The sequence below is a fragment of the Lates calcarifer genome, linkage group LG7_2 (assembly GCF_001640805.2).
Source record: "Lates calcarifer isolate ASB-BC8 linkage group LG7_2, TLL_Latcal_v3, whole genome shotgun sequence".
In the NCBI taxonomy this organism is placed as follows: domain Eukaryota; kingdom Metazoa; phylum Chordata; class Actinopteri; family Centropomidae; genus Lates; species Lates calcarifer.
In genome coordinates, this window is record NC_066854.1 from 6,782,267 (window position 1) to 6,801,864 (window position 19,598).

Below are 19,598 nucleotides of genomic sequence, written 5' to 3' on the forward strand. Positions count from 1 at the left end.
ATTAAGACCTAGTACTATTATCACTGTCTCAGGGAAAAGAGGGAGAGTCTGAACTCAGCTCTGAGAGGGTTTCAGAAGGAGCACTGACTTACAGGGCCTGTGTCCACCAGAGGGCGCTAATTCTACTCTTCACAACAAGGCTGCACAGTTGCACACAACAAAACCAATTAACAAATGATTCTATTTAAAACAATGAGGAAAACTTAAACTAACAGTGACGTGTAATCAGTAAAATCAGCAGTGTAGCTGAGGCCATGAGGGAAGAAGTGTTTGTGTGGTGTTGTTTGATCCAGAAACACAAACCAAGCCAGTGGGTGTGTCTCAGGGAGAAGAGGGAGAGTCTGAACTCAGCTCTGAGAGGGTTTCAGAAGGAGCACTGACATACAGGGTCTGTGTCCACCAGAGGGTGCTGATGAGCTCAGGTGCTCATGACCATGCTCACCTCCAGTACCTGCAAAGAAAGCAGCCACACTGCAAGTGACAGGCACACAGGGCAGAGAGACAACACAGCGATCTTACAAAGTTTGGTGAAGCTAGGAATAAAACTTATCAGGATGTTAATGCCCAGACATGGCTTCTCAGATAAGGTGACTTTGAGAGGGTAAAAATAAAAAATATCAAGAGCTAAAAACATATCACAGCATTAGATTTGAACTAAAGTTTCACCAAAACTGATAAGATGGAAGACAAACAAGACTCAAACATGACTGACCATTAAAGGTTTGTACTGCCTGACCATCTCTTTGTACCTGCACGATATCAATCCTTAGTTTTTCCAACTCAATTGCTTGGTGAGGTGGAGAAGGCGAGAGGAGGGAGAGGAGGGAGAGGGACTTGGGTTGTACCAAGTTGGGCAGTGCAGAGTTCAGGGGGCGGGGTTTGAAATCACAGAACTCTTCAAGCCACTGAGTCAAGCTACTGCTGAGGGAGAAACACAAACCAAAGCCAGTGGGTGTGTCTCAGGGAGAAGAGGGAGATGTCTGAACTCAGCTCTGAGAGGGTTTCAGAAGGAGCACTGACATACAGGGTCTGTGTCCACCAGAGGGCGCTGATGAGCTCAGGTGCTGATGGCCCTCTGCCATGCTCACCTGCAGTATCTGCAAGCTTTTAAAAGCCTTATTTCAGGGAATCAAACACCGTATAGACAAAGAACAAACTAAATCTGAGACAGTGCAGCAACCACTCTCTTGGATTGAACATCTGTGACGTCAGATGTTTGGATCTGAACCAACAGCCTGTTTAAAGGGCTGCTCCTCATCAAGCCCCTGGGTCACAAAGGTCAAGAGGTTCTCAGTCTGTATTTTGGAGCGTCATTTCTCAGACTCCAGTCTTACTGGTGGGGTTTAGGCTTCAAGCCAGATTCATGTACTGTATTTTGGTTCAAATCAGCAATGAAATTCTGTTTTATAAATCTGGACTAGTTGCCTCAACAAAAGAATTAGATCCACAGCCATTCTTTAATTACCAGCAGCTGATATTCAGTCATTTTGCAGATATAATAACCGTTAAAGGTTTGTACTGCCTGACCATCTCTTTGTACCTGCACAATATCAATCCTTAGTTTTTCCAACTGGATTGCTGGATGAGGTGGAGGAGGGAGAGGAGGGAGAGGAGAGAGGGGACTTGGGTTGTACCAAGTTGGGCAGTGCAGAGTTCAGGGGCGGGGTTTGAAGTCACAGAAACTCTTCAAGCCACTGAGTCAAGCTACTGCTGAGGAGAAACACAAACCAAAGCCAGTGGGTGTGTCTCAGGGAGAAGAGGGAGAGTCTGAACTCAGCTCTGAGAGGGTTTCAGAAGGAGCACTGACATACAGGGTCTGTGTCCACCAGAGGGTGCTGATGAGCTCAGGTGCTCATGACCATGCTCACCTCCAGTATCTGCAAAGAAAGCAGCCACACTGCAAGTGACAGGCACACAGGGCAGAGAGACAACACAGCGATCTTACAAAGTTTGGTGAAGCTAGGAATAAAACTTGTCAGGATGTTAATGCCCAGACATGGCTTCTCAGATAAGGTGACTTTGAGAGGGTAAAAATAAAAAATATCAAGAGCTAAAAACATATCACAGCATTAGATTTGAACTAAAGTTTCACCAAAACTGATAAGATGAAGACAAACATGTTCTCAACATGACTGAACCATTAAAGGTTTGTACTGCCTGACCATCTCTTTGTACCTGCACAATATCAATCCTTAGTTTTTCCAACTCAATTGCTGGTGAGGTGGAGGAGGGAGAGGAGGGAGAGGAGGGAGAGGGGACTTGGGTTGTACCAAGTTGGGCAGTGCAGAGTTCAGGGGGCGGGTTTGAAGTCACAGAAACTCTTCAAGCCACTGAGTCAAGCTACTGCTGAGGGAGAAACACAAACCAAAGCCAGTGGGTGTGTCTCAGGGAGAAGAGGGAGAGTCTGAACTCAGCTCTGAGAGGGTTTCAGAAGGAGCACTGACATACAGGGTCTGTGTCCACCAGAGGGCGCTGATGAGCTCAGGTGCTGATGGCCCTCTGCCATGCTCACCTGCAGTACCTGCAAAGCTTTTAAAAGCCTTATTTCAGGGAATCAAACACCGTATAGACAAAGAACAAACTAAATCTGAGACAGTGCAGCAACCACTCTCTTGGACTGAAACATCTGTGGACGTCAGATGTTTGGATCTGAACCAACAGCCTGTTTAAAGGGCTGCTCCTCATCAAGCCCCTGGGTCACAAAGGTCAAGAGGTTCTCAGTCTGTATTTTGGAGCATCATTTCTCAGACTCCAGTCTTACTGGTGGGGTTTAGGCTTCAAGCCAGATTTCATGTACTGTATTTTGGTTCAAATCAGCAATTGAAATTCTGTTTTATAAATCTGGACTAGTTGCCTCAACAAAAGAATTAGATCCACAGCCATTCTTTAATTACCAGCAGCTGATATTCAGTCATTTTGCAGATATAATAACCGTTAAAGGTTTGTACTGCCTGACCATCTCTTTGTACCTGCACAATATCAATCCTTAGTTTTTTCCAACTGGATTGCTGGATGAGGTGGAGGGAGAGGGAGAGGAGGGAGAGGGACTTGGGTTGTACCAAGTTGGGCAGTGCAGAGTTCAGGGGGCGGGGTTTGAAGTCACAGAAACTCTTCAAGCCACTGAGTCAAGCTACTGCTGAGGGAGAAACACAAAGCAAAGCCAGTGGGTGTGTCTCAGGGAGAAGAGGGAGAGTCTGAACTTCAGCTCTGAGAGGGTTTCAGAAGGAGCACTGACATACAGGGTCTGTGTCCACCAGAGGGCGCTGATGAGCTCAGGTGCTCATGACCATGCTCACCTCCAGTATCTGCAAAGAAAGCAGCCACACTGCAAGTGACAGGCACACAGGGCAGAGAGACAACACAGCGATCTTACAAAGTTTGGTGAAGCTAGGAATAAAACTTGTCAGGATGTTAATGCCAGACATGGCTTCTCAGATAAGGTGACTTGGAGAGGGTAAAAATAAAAAATATCAAGAGCTAAAAACATATCACAGCATTAGATTTGAACTAAAGTTTCACCAAAACTGATAAGATGGAAGACAAACATGTTCTCAACATGACTGAACCATTAAAGGTTTGTACTGCCTGACCATCTCTTTGTACCTGCACAATATCAATCCTTAGTTTTTCCAACTCAATTGCTTGGTGAGGTGGAGGAGGGAGAGGAGGGAGAGGAGGGAGAGGGGACTTGGGTTGTACCAAGTTGGGCAGTGCAGAGTTCAGGGGGCGGGGTTTGAAATCACAGAAACTCTTCAAGCCACTGAGTCAAGCTACTGCTGAGGAGAAACACAAACCAAAGCCAGTGGGTGTGTCTCAGGGAGAAGAGGGAGAGTCTGAACTCAGCTCTGAGAGGGTTTCAGAAGGAGCACTGACATACAGGGTCTGTGTCCACCAGAGGGCGCTGATGAGCTCAGGTGCTGATGGCCCTCTGCCATGCTCACCTGCAGTACCTGCAAAGCTTTTAAAAGCCTTATTTCAGGGAATCAAACACCGTATAGACAAAGAACAAACTAAATCTGAGACAGTGCAGCAACCACTCTCTTGGATTGAAACATCTGTGGACGTCAGATGTTTGGATCTGAACCAACAGCCTGTTTAAAGGGCTGCTCCTCATCAAGCCCCTGGGTCACAAAGGTCAAGAGGTTCTCAGTCTGTATTTTGGAGCGTCATTTCTCAGACTCCAGTCTTACTGGTGGGGTTTAGGCTTCAAGCCAGATTCATGTACTGTATTTTGGTTCAAATCAGCAATGAAATTCTGTTTTATAAATCTGGACTAGTTGCCTCAACAAAAGAATTAGATCCACAGCCATTCTTTAATTACCAGCAGCTGATATTCAGTCATTTTGCAGATATAATAACCGTTAAAGGTTTGTACTGCCTGACCATCTCTTTGTACCTGCACAATATCAATCCTTAGTTTTTCCAACTGGATTGCTGGATGAGGTGGAGGAGGAGAGGAGGGAGAGGGAGACTTGGGTTGTACCAAGTTGGGCAGTGCAGAGTTCAGGGGCGGGGTTTGAAGTCACAGAAACTCTTCAAGCCACTGAGTCAAGCTACTGCTGAGGGAGAAACACAAACCAAAGCCAGTGGGTGTGTCTCAGGGAGAAGAGGGAGAGTCTGAACTCAGCTCTGAGAGGGTTTCAGAAGGAGCACTGACATACAGGGTCTGTGTCCACCAGAGGGCGCTGAAGCTCAGGTGCTCATGACCATGCTCACCTCCAGTACCTGCAAAAAAGCAGTGTGTCTCACAGAACCACAGGCTGAGCCTGATCTTACAAAGTTTGGTGAAGCTAGGTTGTCAGGATGTTAATGCCCAGACATGGCTTCTCAGATAAGGTGACTCAAGAGCTAAAAACATCACAGCATTAGATTTGAACTAAAGTTTCTGTTCCAGTTTTTCCAACTGGCGCTGCGATGAGATGAGGTGGAGGAGGGAGAGGAGGGAGAGGGGGACTTGGGTTGTACCAAGTTGGGCAGTGCAGAGTTCAGGGGGCGGGTTTGAATCACAGAAACTCTTCAAGCCACTGAGTCAAGCTACTGCTGAGGAGAAACACAACCAAAGCCAGTGGGTGTGTCTCAGGGAGAAGAGGGAGAGTCTGAACAGCTCTGAGAGGGTTTCAGAAGGAGCACTGACATACAGGGTCTGTGTCCACCAGAGGGTGCTGATGAGCTCAGGTGCTCATGACCATGCTCACCTCCAGTACCTGCAAAGAAAGCAGCCACACTGCAAGTGACAGGCACACAGGGCAGAGAGACAACACAGTGATCTTACAAAGTTTGGTGAAGCTAGGAATAAAACTTGTCAGGATGTTAATGCCCAGACATGGCTTCTCAGATAAGGTGACTTTGAGAGGGTAAAAATAAGAACAATTTAACAAATTGTACTTAAGAACAATTTTGAGGTACCTACCTGAGTATTTCCATTGAAACTTTTGATGCTTATAGTAAATTATGCAGAGAATGCTTTCATTGAAGTAGGTGTATTTTTTATTTTACTGTATTGCTATTTTGACTTCTTCCATCACTGGCTGCAGAAAAAAGAAAAATACTAGTCTCCTTCACAGAACGTCAGCTTATTTTGTATTAATGTTACATATGCTGTATATAGTATATGTTAGGTACTTTACCTGCTTGTGGACTTTTGTGAGCTGCTCCAAGTTATTCTCCAGGAATGAGATCTTCTGTTTCTGGGCGATGTTGCCAAGCCCTTCCTCACAGTCCATCTCTGCACTCTAACAACAGAGCACAGGTTCAGTGTTAAACTGGCATTTTCAGAGAGATGATGCTTAACAGAACCAAGCAAGCAGAGGAAGGTGATGTACCTTCTTAACCCGTGTGGTGAGGTCCAGAACGAAGAGTTTGCGGAGGTTGTGAAGAGTCTGCAGCTCTTTGGCCTGAAAGAACAAGAAGAAAGTGATAATGATGGTTAGTAAGTGTGGAAGACAGGCTGAGGATTGAAGGATTAAACGACACCTCCTCTCCATCTGGAACAACGGGTGAGTGCCACTCTGGTTCTCCTGCAGCAGACACAGTGGTGAGTGTGAGATTTGACCATAAACCTCTGCCCTGTGTCGCAGCTCCATCATGGGCTTCATCAGTAGGAGAGGAGAGGGAGAAGGCTGTGCTTCCTGCTCAGGTTCAGTGAGAGCAGCAGAGAGGGAGCCATCACCTTCACCTGGATCCAACACTGCTGCTTTAAACTCTGCACGGCTCGCTGACAGAACCATCCACAGTTTTCACACTCGGATTTCTCCCAAATCCTCCATTTGTTGGGTCATTGTAAATCTTCTGAGACTGAGCTGTGTTTATGGGAAGCTGTTTCTCACTCGTGCCGGCAAAATTCAATTAACGGGCAGCCGTCCCTTTACTTTGAGCACGATATCTCAGTAAGGCCTCGAGGGAATTTTAATACAAATTTAATACAAATATTCAGTTGGACTCAAAGATGAACTGATTACATGCAGGTGGTCAAAAGGCCAAAGGTCACCGTGACAGCACCAAACACATTTACGGCCACAATTCAAGAATTCACAGTCTTATTAACTGCAGCAGGACTGGTCGGTGGAGGCGTATCGATACTACTTTTCTGTTACTTGGTGGTTGTTAACAGAACCGCTCATGTTTTCATTATTTAACTTTCAGTGAGCAACGTCTTGAGGAACGCACAGAAAACTGGAAACCGCATCCTCTCTGCCTCTTCATACTCAAACTGTAGAGTTGACTGTGTTCAGAGTTCCTGAAGCAGCAGTCATTTGTTTTTCCTGCTCAGTCTGATCTCTGTCTTCTCAGCTGTAAATCTCGCCGTCTGTCTTTTGTTTTGTTTTTTTGTATTTCTCTTCCTGCTCGGCCTCCAGACCAGCAATCTGATTGGATTTGGAGAGTTTGACGTTCAGGTAGACGCCGCTTCAATCTGTTCCCCTGCTAAACTGCTGCAGTTTAACTCAACTATACTTTACTACACTAACAGCTGTGGCTCTCCCTCCTCCAACACAAGTGTTTGTTTTATTTTTGACACTTATTAAAGCTTGAAATACAAACAGCAGTAGAGAAAATATTTTTACATGCATGCAGAATGAATTTAGGACAAATCTAAAGCGCCTCGGTCATGTATTGTATTTCTTTACGTGTCTGTTGCATGAAATTCACTTGTTAACATAAAATTCATGCAGAAAGATCCCCTTCATTCTTAGAACAATACTCTGGATTTACATTAGAGCTGGAGTCACTTTACTTTGTGTCTTTGTACCTAACAACCTGTCCTTTTCTCTTCTTCTCAGATGAGCGCAGACTTTCCTGACCAGAACTAAAGATGAGCTCCTCATCCTCTTGTTACCAGTGTACTCTTCATGTCTTTGTTTAATGCAGAGACTAAAGCCCCATTTGGACGGGATTAACTGTACGGGAGGAGGTGGGGACTTAAATCTTCACTGTGGTCTTCTGTAATGTAACCTCCATAACTCTGCTAAGAAGTCAGAAAAAAGACACTTGTGTTTGTGCAGAACTTGCTTTTGGAACTTGTTTTTAACTTTTCTTCAGTATCACAGTGATCCAGTGACAGCTGTCTGTACGCCCATGGGTTCACTGCAGACAGGAGATGATCGCAGCTGATTCTGCATACTTAGAATAAAAATATGTGAATGAATGTATATGCTGTGATTACTGCAGGTATGGGTGGGTGGGCCAGGTATTGTTAAACTAGCCGACCTCCTCTAAAAAAGATCCAGTCCAAATGGAGCTGAAGTCGGGTTTAGACGGGATCTGTCATTTTATTTTTTGTACATACATCTGTTTTTATTAAGTCCATAATACTCCCTGCTGTAAAACAGTGAAAATAAAGAATGTGATTCTGCGTGCCTCCTTAAATTTGCCATAAAATCACATTGATTAATTGGACATTGTGTATTTGAGTCTGCAAAAACATCTTATTGTGTGGAGGTGACTTTAGACTAAACAAACATGGCGGATGACAGCGGACCCCCCATTTTTAACCTTTATTCATCATGAATTCATCATGAAAACAACAACTGTCAGATTGACTATCGATCCGTTCCAAATGACAGCCAATACAGCGCATGCTCGGATTTCCTCGAGTCCCCTCCCACACACACAACAGGATTTCTGACCGTAAATACCCTAATAAACACGTGTAACATTTGTCAGAGCGGCCGGGGAGCGTAAAATCATTCTTAATCCACCTGAAACCACAGGAAACTCCGGCAGGATCACCGTTAGAGCCATGATAGCGCCACATTATTGTTCAAGGATTTTTACTAAAGATATTCGCTTTCAGGGTCAATAAAATGAATTAAACCCATATCCTACCTAACCTTACTGATAGCAATGTAAAGATGAAACACTAGGGGGCGCAAACGAAAAGCAGAGTTTGACTAAGTTGAACAAACACCTGTCAGCGCCGTGACACCAGAGTGTTGTATGGAGCGGGTTGAAGCAACAGAGAGGGAACAGGAATATTTCATCATAAAGATCGTTTCTCAGCACGTTTTCATTCAAATAAAACATTCTGACCATCACAACTGAATCTGATTTAATCATTCCAACCCTCACATAACTTTTGTTGTGATCTGGCGTTATATAAACTGAGATTGTGGTTAGGGTTAGGGTTAGGGGTGCGGGGGTGCGGGGTGGGGGTTGCACGGGAGGGGGAAGAGGGAAGAGGGGTGGGGGTTTCTTTTATTTTATTTTTTAACTTTCAGGCTGTGGAGCAGGAGACGCTCAAAGAAAAGTTGGCCCATAAACTCATAGCAATCATTTTTAATTGAAAACAGCTGCAGCTTTCTTCTGATTTCTCTGATGATGTCAAGTCAATATTTATTTATACAGCGTCAAATCATAACAGACGTCATCTCGAGGCGCTGTACACACAGAGCAGGTTTACACCGTGCTCTTTATATTATAATATTTATAAGGAGACCCAACAATTCAAACCATGAGCAAGCGTGGTGTGTTCATGAAACGGTCAAAGACTTTAAAGTGGGGATGAAGTCAGTCAGAGTATTACAAGAAACACAGAGCCTTCGGCAGCTCAACACAAACTAAGGTGGAGATCACCTGAAACCCCCCTCTGTTCTCTACTTGACTTGGTACAGTCCAGTCAGACACTTTGTCAGATTTGAGCGACAACCTCCGAGTGTCGTTTGAATCAAGAGAAATACGTGACAAAGTGTTAAATGCAACACAAATATAAAACAAACTGACTGTTCTGCAAACGTCTGTGGATTTATATGTTGTCCGCAGCAGTTCACACAATAAAACATCGATCTTATAGTGATTTATTCACGGGACATTTTGTTTGGGGGAATCACACACGTGTCAGAAACGGGATTCGATTCCCATGAGACCTGCACAGAGTGAGGTCCAGCCGCCCCCCTCCTCTCCCCAGTGCACTGCCCCCCTCCCCCCACGCTCTCGTCTATATAAGGCGCGCCGGAAACAGCGACTTCCTCTTTGACACCCGGCGCGCGCAGACGGAGCCAGCGAGAACTGCTGCACGTGGTACAAACATTTGGTAACTCTCGCTTAAAATATCCACGCATTTATCACATTTTCTGCGTTTTTACTGTTGTCGGTGCAGTTATTAATTGGTTATCTTTCAATTTAAGTGTAAACGTGAGTCTTTTGTTGGCTTACTTTGCAGATTTTGACTAATGCTAGAATCCTTGCAGATTTCAACTCCTGCTAGAATCATAGCCTAACCTAACTACATCTGTTTCTTCTCTGTGTTTTCCAGAAACGGGAGGTGAGGAGATACACTCGTGTCTGCGCTGCTGTTTGTTTGGACCTTGTTATTTAACCTTTGTTGCATCCATTCACAAGTGTATCTCTGCACCTTTTGTTGCTGCTAGTTCTGCTGTAGCATTGTAATGCTAATGTTAATGCTAACGTTAAAGCTAATGCTAATGTTAAAGTTAAAGCTAATGCTAAAGTTAAAGCTAACGTTAATGTTAAAGTTAAAGCTAATGCTAAAGTTAAAGCTAATGCTAAAGTTAAAGCTAAAGCTAAAGTTAAAGCTAATGCTAATGTTAATGTTAATGTTAAAGCTAATGTTAAAGTTAAAGTTAATGTTAAAGTTAAAGCTAATGCTAAAGTTAATAGTTAACAGTGTAAAACTGCACTAACAACAATAAAAATGCAGAAAATGTGATAAATGTGTGGATATTTTAAGTAAGAGTTACCAAATGTTTGTTCCATGTGCTCCAGTTCTTGCTGGCTAAAAAGTTTCAAAAGCACCTTGTACGCACAAGCATGTTCTATAAAACCAATAAGTCACTCCCTCCCTTCTTCCTGCCCCACCCCCCCTCTGGCTCCTCCTACCTGCCCCTCCCCCTGACTCCTCCTACCTGCCCCGCCCCCTCTGGCTCCTCCTACCTGCCCCTCCCCCTGACTCCTCCTACCTGTCCCGCCCCCCTCTAGCTCCTCCTACCTGCCCCTCCCCCTGACTCCTCCTACCTGCCCCACCCCCTCTGACTCCTCCTACCTAGTCCCACCCCCCTCTAGCTCCTCCTACCTAGCCCCCTCCCACCTGATCTAGCCCCTCCCCCCCAGCTACCTCCCCCCCCCGAACTAAATTATCCTCTCCTGCTACCCCCTAACCCAGACGCTGGCAGTGAAGGGGATTCGACCCGGCCTCTCCCAGACCAGTCGACCATCCGGCCGCTGACGAACCCACTGCACCACCGTGCATCTGATATGAACAGAGCTCCGGGCGTATTTGACATCTTCATTTTGGCTGTTGAAAGTGAAAAACTCTTTGTCTCAACCAAGACTTGAACCTGCAACCTCTTGGTTCCCAATCACAACCTCTTGCCTGCAGACAAATCCACTGCACCACTGAGGATCTGATGTGACTAATGCTCGTGGCGCATTTGGCTTCTTCATTTTGGCAGTTGAAAGTGAAAAACTCTTTGTCTCAACCAAGAATTGAACTCACCAACTCCTGATTCCCAGTCCATCTCCTTAACCACTGACCTACAGGGTGAGACACCTGAGCTTCTTTTTTCAAGCATTTCACTCTGTGATCTGCACACCAGCCTTCAAAAACTCACTGCCTCAACCAAGAATTGAACTCACGACTCTTGAACATGAATCAGTGTTCTACCAGTCTGCGCCATCTTGTCAGACAGTGGAGGACTCTTTCTTTAAGCATTTCAGCCTTTCTTTTGCACACCAGCCTTCAAAAACTCTTTGACGCAAGCAAGAATTGAACTCACCAACTCTTGAGACCCAGTCCATCTCCTTAACCACTGACCTACAGGGTGAGACACCTGAACTCCTTTTTTCAAGCATTTCACTCTGTGATCTGCACACCAGCCTTCAAAAACTCACTGCCTCAACCAAGAATTGAACTCACGACTCTTGAACACGAGTCAGTGTTCTACCAGTCTGCGCCATGTTGTCAGACAGCTGAGACACATTTCTTTGAGCCTTTCAGTGTTTACTTTGAGTGCTGGGCATCAAAACTCTGCAGCCTCTGACCCAAGACCTCAAAACCAGAGGAACCGATAACTCTGAACTTCAGTGTCAGTGTGAGCTATAAGGCGACGTGTTGATCAGAGGCTTTTGTCAGACTTTGATTCAAAAATCTCTGCTTGTACGACCCACAACTGAGTCAAATCCACATCCTCAGAACCTAAAGGTTCAGCTATCTCATCAGACCCTTCACACTTATTTCCTGGAGCCTTTGGGAGTTTACAGAGGGTCCTGGACTTCATCAAAATCCACCACAACTCAAACCCAAGAACTTCAGAGGGGTCATTCCATATCAGATCAGAAAAGGTTGCTGCAGCACCATCTCTGATTTTGTTCAGACATTGACATGAACAGGTCCAGAAAACAAGGCCTGTACACGGCCCACGTTTTCATGTTTTCAGCCTTTGATATTATTCTGTTTTTATAACCTGACAAACACCTTATCTGAGAAACCATGTTTGGACATTAAGACCTAGTACTATTATCACTGTCTCAGGGAGAAGAGGGAGAGTCTGAACTCAGCTCTGAGAGGGTTTCAGAAGGAGCACTGACATACAGGGCCTGTGTCCACCAGAGGGCGCTAATTCTACTCTTCACAACAAGGCTGCACAGTTGCACACAACAAAACCAATTAACAAATGATTCTATTTAAAACAATGAGGAAAACTTAAACTAACAGTGACGTGTAATCAGTAAAATCAGCAGTGTAGCTGAGGCCATGAGGGAAGAAGTGTTTGTGTGGTGTTGTTTGATCCAGAAACACAAAACAAAGCCAGTGGGTGTGTCTCAGGGAGAAGAGGGAGAGTCTGAACTCAGCTCTGAGAGGGTTTCAGAAGGAGCACTGACATACAGGGTCTGTGTCCACCAGAGGGCGCTGATGAGCTCAGGTGCTGATGGCCCTCTGCCATGCTCACCTGCAGTATCTGCAAAGCTTTTAAAAGCCTTATTTCAGGGAATCAAACACCGTATAGACAAAGAACAAACTAAATCTGAGACAGTGCAGCAACCACTCTCTTGGACTGAAACATCTGTGGACGTCAGATGTTTGGATCTGAACCAACAGCCTGTTTAAAGGGCTGCTCCTCATCAAGCCCCTGGGTCACAAAGGTCAAGAGGTTCTCAGTCTGTATTTTGGAGCTTCATTTCTCAGACTCCAGTCTTACTGGTGGGGTTTAGGCTTCAAGCCAGATTCATGTACTGTATTTTGGTTCAAATCAGCAATGAAATTCTGTTTTATAAATCTGGACTAGTTGTCTCAACAAAAGAATTAGATCCACAGCCACTCTTTAATTACCAGCAGCTGATATTCAGTCATTTTGCAGATATAATAACCGTTAAAGGTTTGTACTGCCTGACCATCTCTTTGTACCTGCACAATATCAATCCTTAGTTTTTCCAACTGGATTGCTGGATGAGGTGGAGGAGGGAGAGGAGGGAGAGGAGGGAGAGGAGGGAGAGGGGACTTGGGTTGTACCAAGTTGGGCAGTGCAGAGTTCAGGGGGCGGGGTTTGAAGTCACACAAACTCTTCAAGCCACTGAATCAAGCTACTGCTGAGGGAGAAACACAAAGCAAAGCCAGTGGGTGTGTCTCAGGGAGAAGAGGGAGAGTCTGAACTCAGCTCTGAGAGGGTTTCAGAAGGAGCACTGACATACAGGGTCTGTGTCCACCAGAGGGCGCTGATGAGCTCAGGTGCTCATGACCATGCTCACCTGCAGTATCTGCAAAGAAAGCAGCCACACTGCAAGTGACAGGCACACAGGGCAGAGAGACAACACAGCAATCTTACAAAGTTTGGTGAAGCTGGGAATAAAACTTGTCAGGATGTTAATGCCCAGACATGGCTTCTCAGATAAGGTGACTTTGAGAGGGTAAAAATAAAAAATATCAAGAGCTAAAAACATATCACAGCATTAGATTTGAACTAAAGTTTCACCAAAACTGATAAGATGAAAGACAAACATGTTCTCAACATGACTGAACCATTAAATGTTTGTACTGCCTGACCATCTCTTTGTACCTGCACGATATCAATCCTTAGTTTTTCCAACTCAATTGCTTGGTGAGGTGGAGAAGGGAGAGGAGGGAGAGGAGACTTGGGTTGTACCAAGTTGGGCAGTGCAGAGTACAGGGGGCGGGGTTTGAAGTCACAGAAACTCTTCAAGCCACTGAGTCAAGCTACTGCTGAGGGAGAAACACAAACCAAAGCCAGTGGGTGTGTCTCAGGGAGAAGAGGGAGAGTCTGAACTCAGCTCTGAGAGGGTTTCAGAAGGAGCACTGACATACAGGGTCTGTGTCCACCAGAGGGCGCTGATGAGCTCAGGTGCTGATGGCCCTCTGCCATGCTCACCTCCAGTATCTGCAAAGCTTTTAAAAGCCTTATTTCAGGGAATCAAACACCGTATAGACAAAGAACAAACTAAATCTGAGACAGTACAGCAACCACTCTCTTGGACTGAAACATCTGTGGACGTCAGATGTTTGGATCTGAACCAACAGCCTGTTTAAAGGGCTGCTCCTCATCAAGCCCCTGGGTCACAAAGGTCAAGAGGTTCTCAGTCTGTATTTTGGAGCGTCATTTCTCAGACTCCAGTCTTACTGGTGGGGTTTAGGCTTCAAGCCAGATTCATGTACTGTATTTTGGTTCAAATCAGCAATGAAATTCTGTTTTATAAATCTGGACTAGTTGCCTCAACAAAAGAATTAGATCCACAGCCACTCTTTAATTACCAGCAGCTGATATTCAGTCATTTTGCAGATATAATAACCATTAAAGGTTTGTACTGCCTGACCATCTCTTTGTACCTGCACGATATCAATCCTTAGTTTTTCCAACTGGATTGCTGGATGAGGTGGAGGAGGGAGAGGAGGGAGAGGAGGGAGAGGAGGGAGAGGGGACTTGGGTTGTACCAAGTTGGGCAGTGCAGAGTTCAGGGGGCGGGGTTTGAAATCACAGAAACTCTTCAAGCCACTGAGTCAAGCTACTGCTGAGGGAGAAACACAAAGCAAAGCCAGTGGGTGTGTCTCAGGGAGAAGAGGGAGAGTCTGAACTCAGCTCTGAGAGGGTTTCAGAAGGAGCACTGACATACAGGGTCTGTGTCCACCAGAGGGCGCTGATGAGCTCAGGTGCTGATGGCCCTCTGCCATGCTCACCTGCAGTATCTGCAAAGCTTTTAAAAGCCTTATTTCAGGGAATCAAACACCGTATAGACAAAGAACAAACTAAATCTGAGACAGTGCAGCAACCACTCTCTTGGACTGAAACATCTGTGGACGTCAGATGTTTGGATCTGAACCAACAGCCTGTTTAAAGGGCTGCTCCTCATCAAGCCCCTGGGTCACAAAGGTCAAGAGGTTCTCAGTCTGTATTTTGGAGCGTCATTTCTCAGACTCCAGTCTTACTGGTGGGGTTTAGGCTTCAAGCCAGATTCATGTACTGTATTTTGGTTCAAATCAGCAATGAAATTCTGTTTTATAAATCTGGACTAGTTGTCTCAACAAAAGAATTAGATCCACAGCCACTCTTTAATTACCAGCAGCTGATATTCAGTCATTTTGCAGATATAATAACCGTTAAAGGTTTGTACTGCCTGACCATCTCTTTGTACCTGCACAATATCAATCCTTAGTTTTTCCAACTGGATTGCTGGATGAGGTGGAGGAGGGAGAGGAGGGAGAGGAGGGAGAGGGGACTTGGGTTGTACCAAGTTGGGCAGTGCAGAGTTCAGGGGGCAGGGTTTGAAGTCACACAAACTCTTCAAGCCACTGAATCAAGCTACTGCTGAGGGAGAAACACAAAGCAAAGCCAGTGGGTGTGTCTCAGGGAGAAGAGGGAGAGTCTGAACTCAGCTCTGAGAGGGTTTCAGAAGGAGCACTGACATACAGGGTCTGTGTCCACCAGAGGGCGCTGATGAGCTCAGGTGCTCATGACCATGCTCACCTGCAGTATCTGCAAAGAAAGCAGCCACACTGCAAGTGACAGGCACACAGGGCAGAGAGACAACACAGCAATCTTACAAAGTTTGGTGAAGCTGGGAATAAAACTTGTCAGGATGTTAATGCCCAGACATGGCTTCTCAGATAAGGTGACTTTGAGAGGGTAAAAATAAAAAATATCAAGAGCTAAAAACATATCACAGCATTAGATTTGAACTAAAGTTTCACCAAAACTGATAAGATGAAAGACAAACATGTTCTCAACATGACTGAACCATTAAATGTTTGTACTGCCTGACCATCTCTTTGTACCTGCATGATATCAATCCTTAGTTTTTCCAACTCAATTGCTTGGTGAGGTGGAGGAGGGAGAGGAGGGAGAGGAGGGAGAGGAGACTTGGGTTGTACCAAGTTGGGCAGTGCAGAGTACAGGGGGCGGGGTTTGAAGTCACAGAAACTCTTCAAGCCACTGAGTCAAGCTACTGCTGAGGGAGAAACACAAACCAAAGCCAGTGGGTGTGTCTCAGGGAGAAGAGGGAGAGTCTGAACTCAGCTCTGAGAGGGTTTCAGAAGGAGCACTGACATACAGGGTCTGTGTCCACCAGAGGGCGCTGATGAGCTCAGGTGCTGATGGCCCTCTGCCATGCTCACCTCCAGTATCTGCAAAGCTTTTAAAAGCCTTATTTCAGGGAATCAAACACTGTATAGACAAAGAACAAACTAAATCTGAGACAGTACAGCAACCACTCTCTTGGACTGAAACATCTGTGGACGTCAGATGTTTGGATCTGAACCAACAGCCTGTTTAAAGGGCTGCTCCTCATCAAGCCCCTGGGTCACAAAGGTCAAGAGGTTCTCAGTCTGTATTTTGGAGCGTCATTTCTCAGACTCCAGTCTTACTGGTGGGGTTTAGGCTTCAAGCCAGATTCATGTACTGTATTTTGGTTCAAATCAGCAATGAAATTCTGTTTTATAAATCTGGACTAGTTGCCTCAACAAAAGAATTAGATCCACAGCCACTCTTTAATTACCAGCAGCTGATATTCAGTCATTTTGCAGATATAATAACCGTTAAAGGTTTGTACTGCCTGACCATCTCTTTGTACCTGCACAATATCAATCCTTAGTTTTTCCAACTGGATTGCTGGATGAGGTGGAGAAGGGAGAGGAGGGAGAGGAGGGAGAGGAGACTTGGGTTGTACCAAGTTGGGCAGTGCAGAGTTCAGGGGGCGGGGTTTGAAATCACAGAAACTCTTCAAGCCACTGAGTCAAGCTACTGCTGAGGGAGAAACACAAACCAAAGCCAGTGGGTGTGTCTCAGGGAGAAGAGGGAGAGTCTGAACTCAGCTCTGAGAGGGTTTCAGAAGGAGCACTGACATACAGGGTCTGTGTCCACCAGAGGGCGCTGATGAGCTCAGGTGCTGATGGCCCTCTGCCATGCTCACCTGCAGTATCTGCAAAGAAAGCAGCCACACTGCAAGTGACAGGCACACAGGGCAGAGAGAGACGACTCAGCGATCTTACAAAGTTTGGTGAAGCTAGGAATAAAACTTGTCAGGATGTTAATGCCCAGACATGGCTTCTCAGATAAGGTGACTTTGAGAGGGTAAAAATAAAAAATATCAAGAGCTAAAAACATATCACAGCATTAGATTTGAACTAAAGTTTCACCAAAACTGATAAGATGGAAGACAAACATGTTCTCAACATGACTGAACCATTAAAGGTTTGTACTGCCTGACCATCTCTTTGTACCTGCACAATATCAATCCTTAGTTTTTCCAACTGGATTGCTGGATGAGGTGGAGGAGGGAGAGGAGGGAGAGGAGGGAGAGGGGACTTGGGTTGTACCAAGTTGGGCAGTGCAGAGTTCAGGGGGCGGGGTTTGAAGTCACACAAACTCTTCAAGCCACTGAGTCAAGCTACTGCTGAGGGAGAAACACAAAGCAAAGCCAGTGGGTGTGTCTCAGGGAGAAGAGGGAGAGTCTGAACTCAGCTCTGAGAGGGTTTCAGAAGGAGCACTGACATACAGGGTCTGTGTCCACCAGAGGGCGCTGATGAGCTCAGGTGCTGATGGCCCTCTGCCATGCTCACCTGCAGTATCTGCAAAGCTTTTAAAAGCCTTATTTCAGGGAATCAAACACCGTATAGACAAAGAACAAACTAAATCTGAGACAGTGCAGCAACCACTCTCTTGGACTGAAACATCTGTGGACGTCAGATGTTTGGATCTGAACCAACAGCCTGTTTAAAGGGCTGCTCCTCATCAAGCCCCTGGGTCACAAAGGTCAAGAGGTTCTCAGTCTGTATTTTGGAGCGTCATTTCTCAGACTCCAGTCTTACTGGTGGGGTTTAGGCTTCAAGCCAGATTCATGTACTGTATTTTGGTTCAAATCAGCAATGAAATTCTGTTTTATAAATCTGGACTAGTTGTCTCAACAAAAGAATTAGATCCACAGCCACTCTTTAATTACCAGCAGCTGATATTCAGTCATTTTGCAGATATAATAACCGTTAAAGGTTTGTACTGCCTGACCATCTCTTTGTACCTGCACAATATCAATCCTTAGTTTTTCCAACTGGATTGCTGGATGAGGTGGAGGAGGGAGAGGAGGGAGAGGAGGGAGAGGAGGGAGAGGGGACTTGGGTTGTACCAAGTTGGGCAGTGCAGAGTTCAGGGGGCAGGGTTTGAAGTCACACAAACTCTTCAAGCCACTGAATCAAGCTACTGCTGAGGGAGAAACACAAAGCAAAGCCAGTGGGTGTGTCTCAGGGAGAAGAGGGAGAGTCTGAACTCAGCTCTGAGAGGGTTTCAGAAGGAGCACTGACATACAGGGTCTGTGTCCACCAGAGGGCGCTGATGAGCTCAGGTGCTCATGACCATGCTCACCTGCAGTATCTGCAAAGAAAGCAGCCACACTGCAAGTGACAGGCACACAGGGCAGAGAGACAACACAGCAATCTTACAAAGTTTGGTGAAGCTGGGAATAAAACTTGTCAGGATGTTAATGCCCAGACATGGCTTCTCAGATAAGGTGACTTTGAGAGGGTAAAAATAAAAAATATCAAGAGCTAAAAACATATCACAGCATTAGATTTGAACTAAAGTTTCACCAAAACTGATAAGATGAAAGACAAACATGTTCTCAACATGACTGAACCATTAAATGTTTGTACTGCCTGACCATCTCTTTGTACCTGCATGATATCAATCCTTAGTTTTTCCAACTCAATTGCTTGGTGAGGTGGAGGAGGGAGAGGAGGGAGAGGAGGGAGAGGAGACTTGGGTTGTACCAAGTTGGGCAGTGCAGAGTACAGGGGGCGGGGTTTGAAGTCACAGAAACTCTTCAAGCCACTGAGTCAAGCTACTGCTGAGGGAGAAACACAAACCAAAGCCAGTGGGTGTGTCTCAGGGAGAAGAGGGAGAGTCTGAACTCAGCTCTGAGAGGGTTTCAGAAGGAGCACTGACATACAGGGTCTGTGTCCACCAGAGGGCGCTGATGAGCTCAGGTGCTGATGGCCCTCTGCCATGCTCACCTCCAGTATCTGCAAAGCTTTTAAAAGCCTTATTTCAGGGAATCAAACACTGTATAGACAAAGAACAAACTAAATCTGAGACAGTACAGCAACCACTCTCTTGGACTGAAACATCTGTGGACGTCAGATGTTTGGATCTGAACCAACAGCCTGTTTAAAGGGCTGCTCCTCATCAAGCCCCTGGGTCACAAAGGTCAAGAGGTTCTCAGTCTGTATTTTGGAGCGTCATTTCTCAGACTCCAGTCTTACTGGTGGGGTTTAGGCTTCAAGCCAGATTCATGTACTGTATTTTGGTTCAAATCAGCAATGAAATTCTGTTTTATAAATCTGGACTAGTTGCCTCAACAAAAGAATTAGATCCACAGCCACTCTTTAATTACCAGCAGCTGATATTCAGTCATTTTGCAGATATAATAACCGTTAAAGGTTTGTACTGCCTGACCATCTCTTTGTACCTGCACAATATCAATCCTTAGTTTTTCCAACTGGATTGCTGGATGAGGTGGAGAAGGGAGAGGAGGGAGAGGAGGGAGAGGAGGGAGAGGAGACTTGGGTTGTACCAAGTTGGGCAGTGCAGAGTTCAGGGGGCGGGGTTTGAAATCACAGAAACTCTTCAAGCCACTGAGTCAAGCTACTGCTG

General features: G+C 45.6%; 1 protein-coding gene across 1 annotated transcript in view; it reads right to left on the reverse strand.

The window, feature by feature from the left end:
- The window catches only part of LOC108872950 (kinesin heavy chain-like), a 46,566-nt gene that overhangs the window by 24,839 nt on the left and 2,129 nt on the right, over window positions 1-19,598 (reverse strand). The window contains exons 2-3 of the mRNA XM_051066121.1: window positions 5,823-5,894; window positions 5,628-5,732 (exon numbers count right to left, since the gene is read on the reverse strand). Coding sequence (XP_050922078.1) covers window positions 5,628-5,732; window positions 5,823-5,894 — 177 coding nt within the window. The remainder of the gene's footprint in view (window positions 1-5,627; window positions 5,733-5,822; window positions 5,895-19,598) is intronic.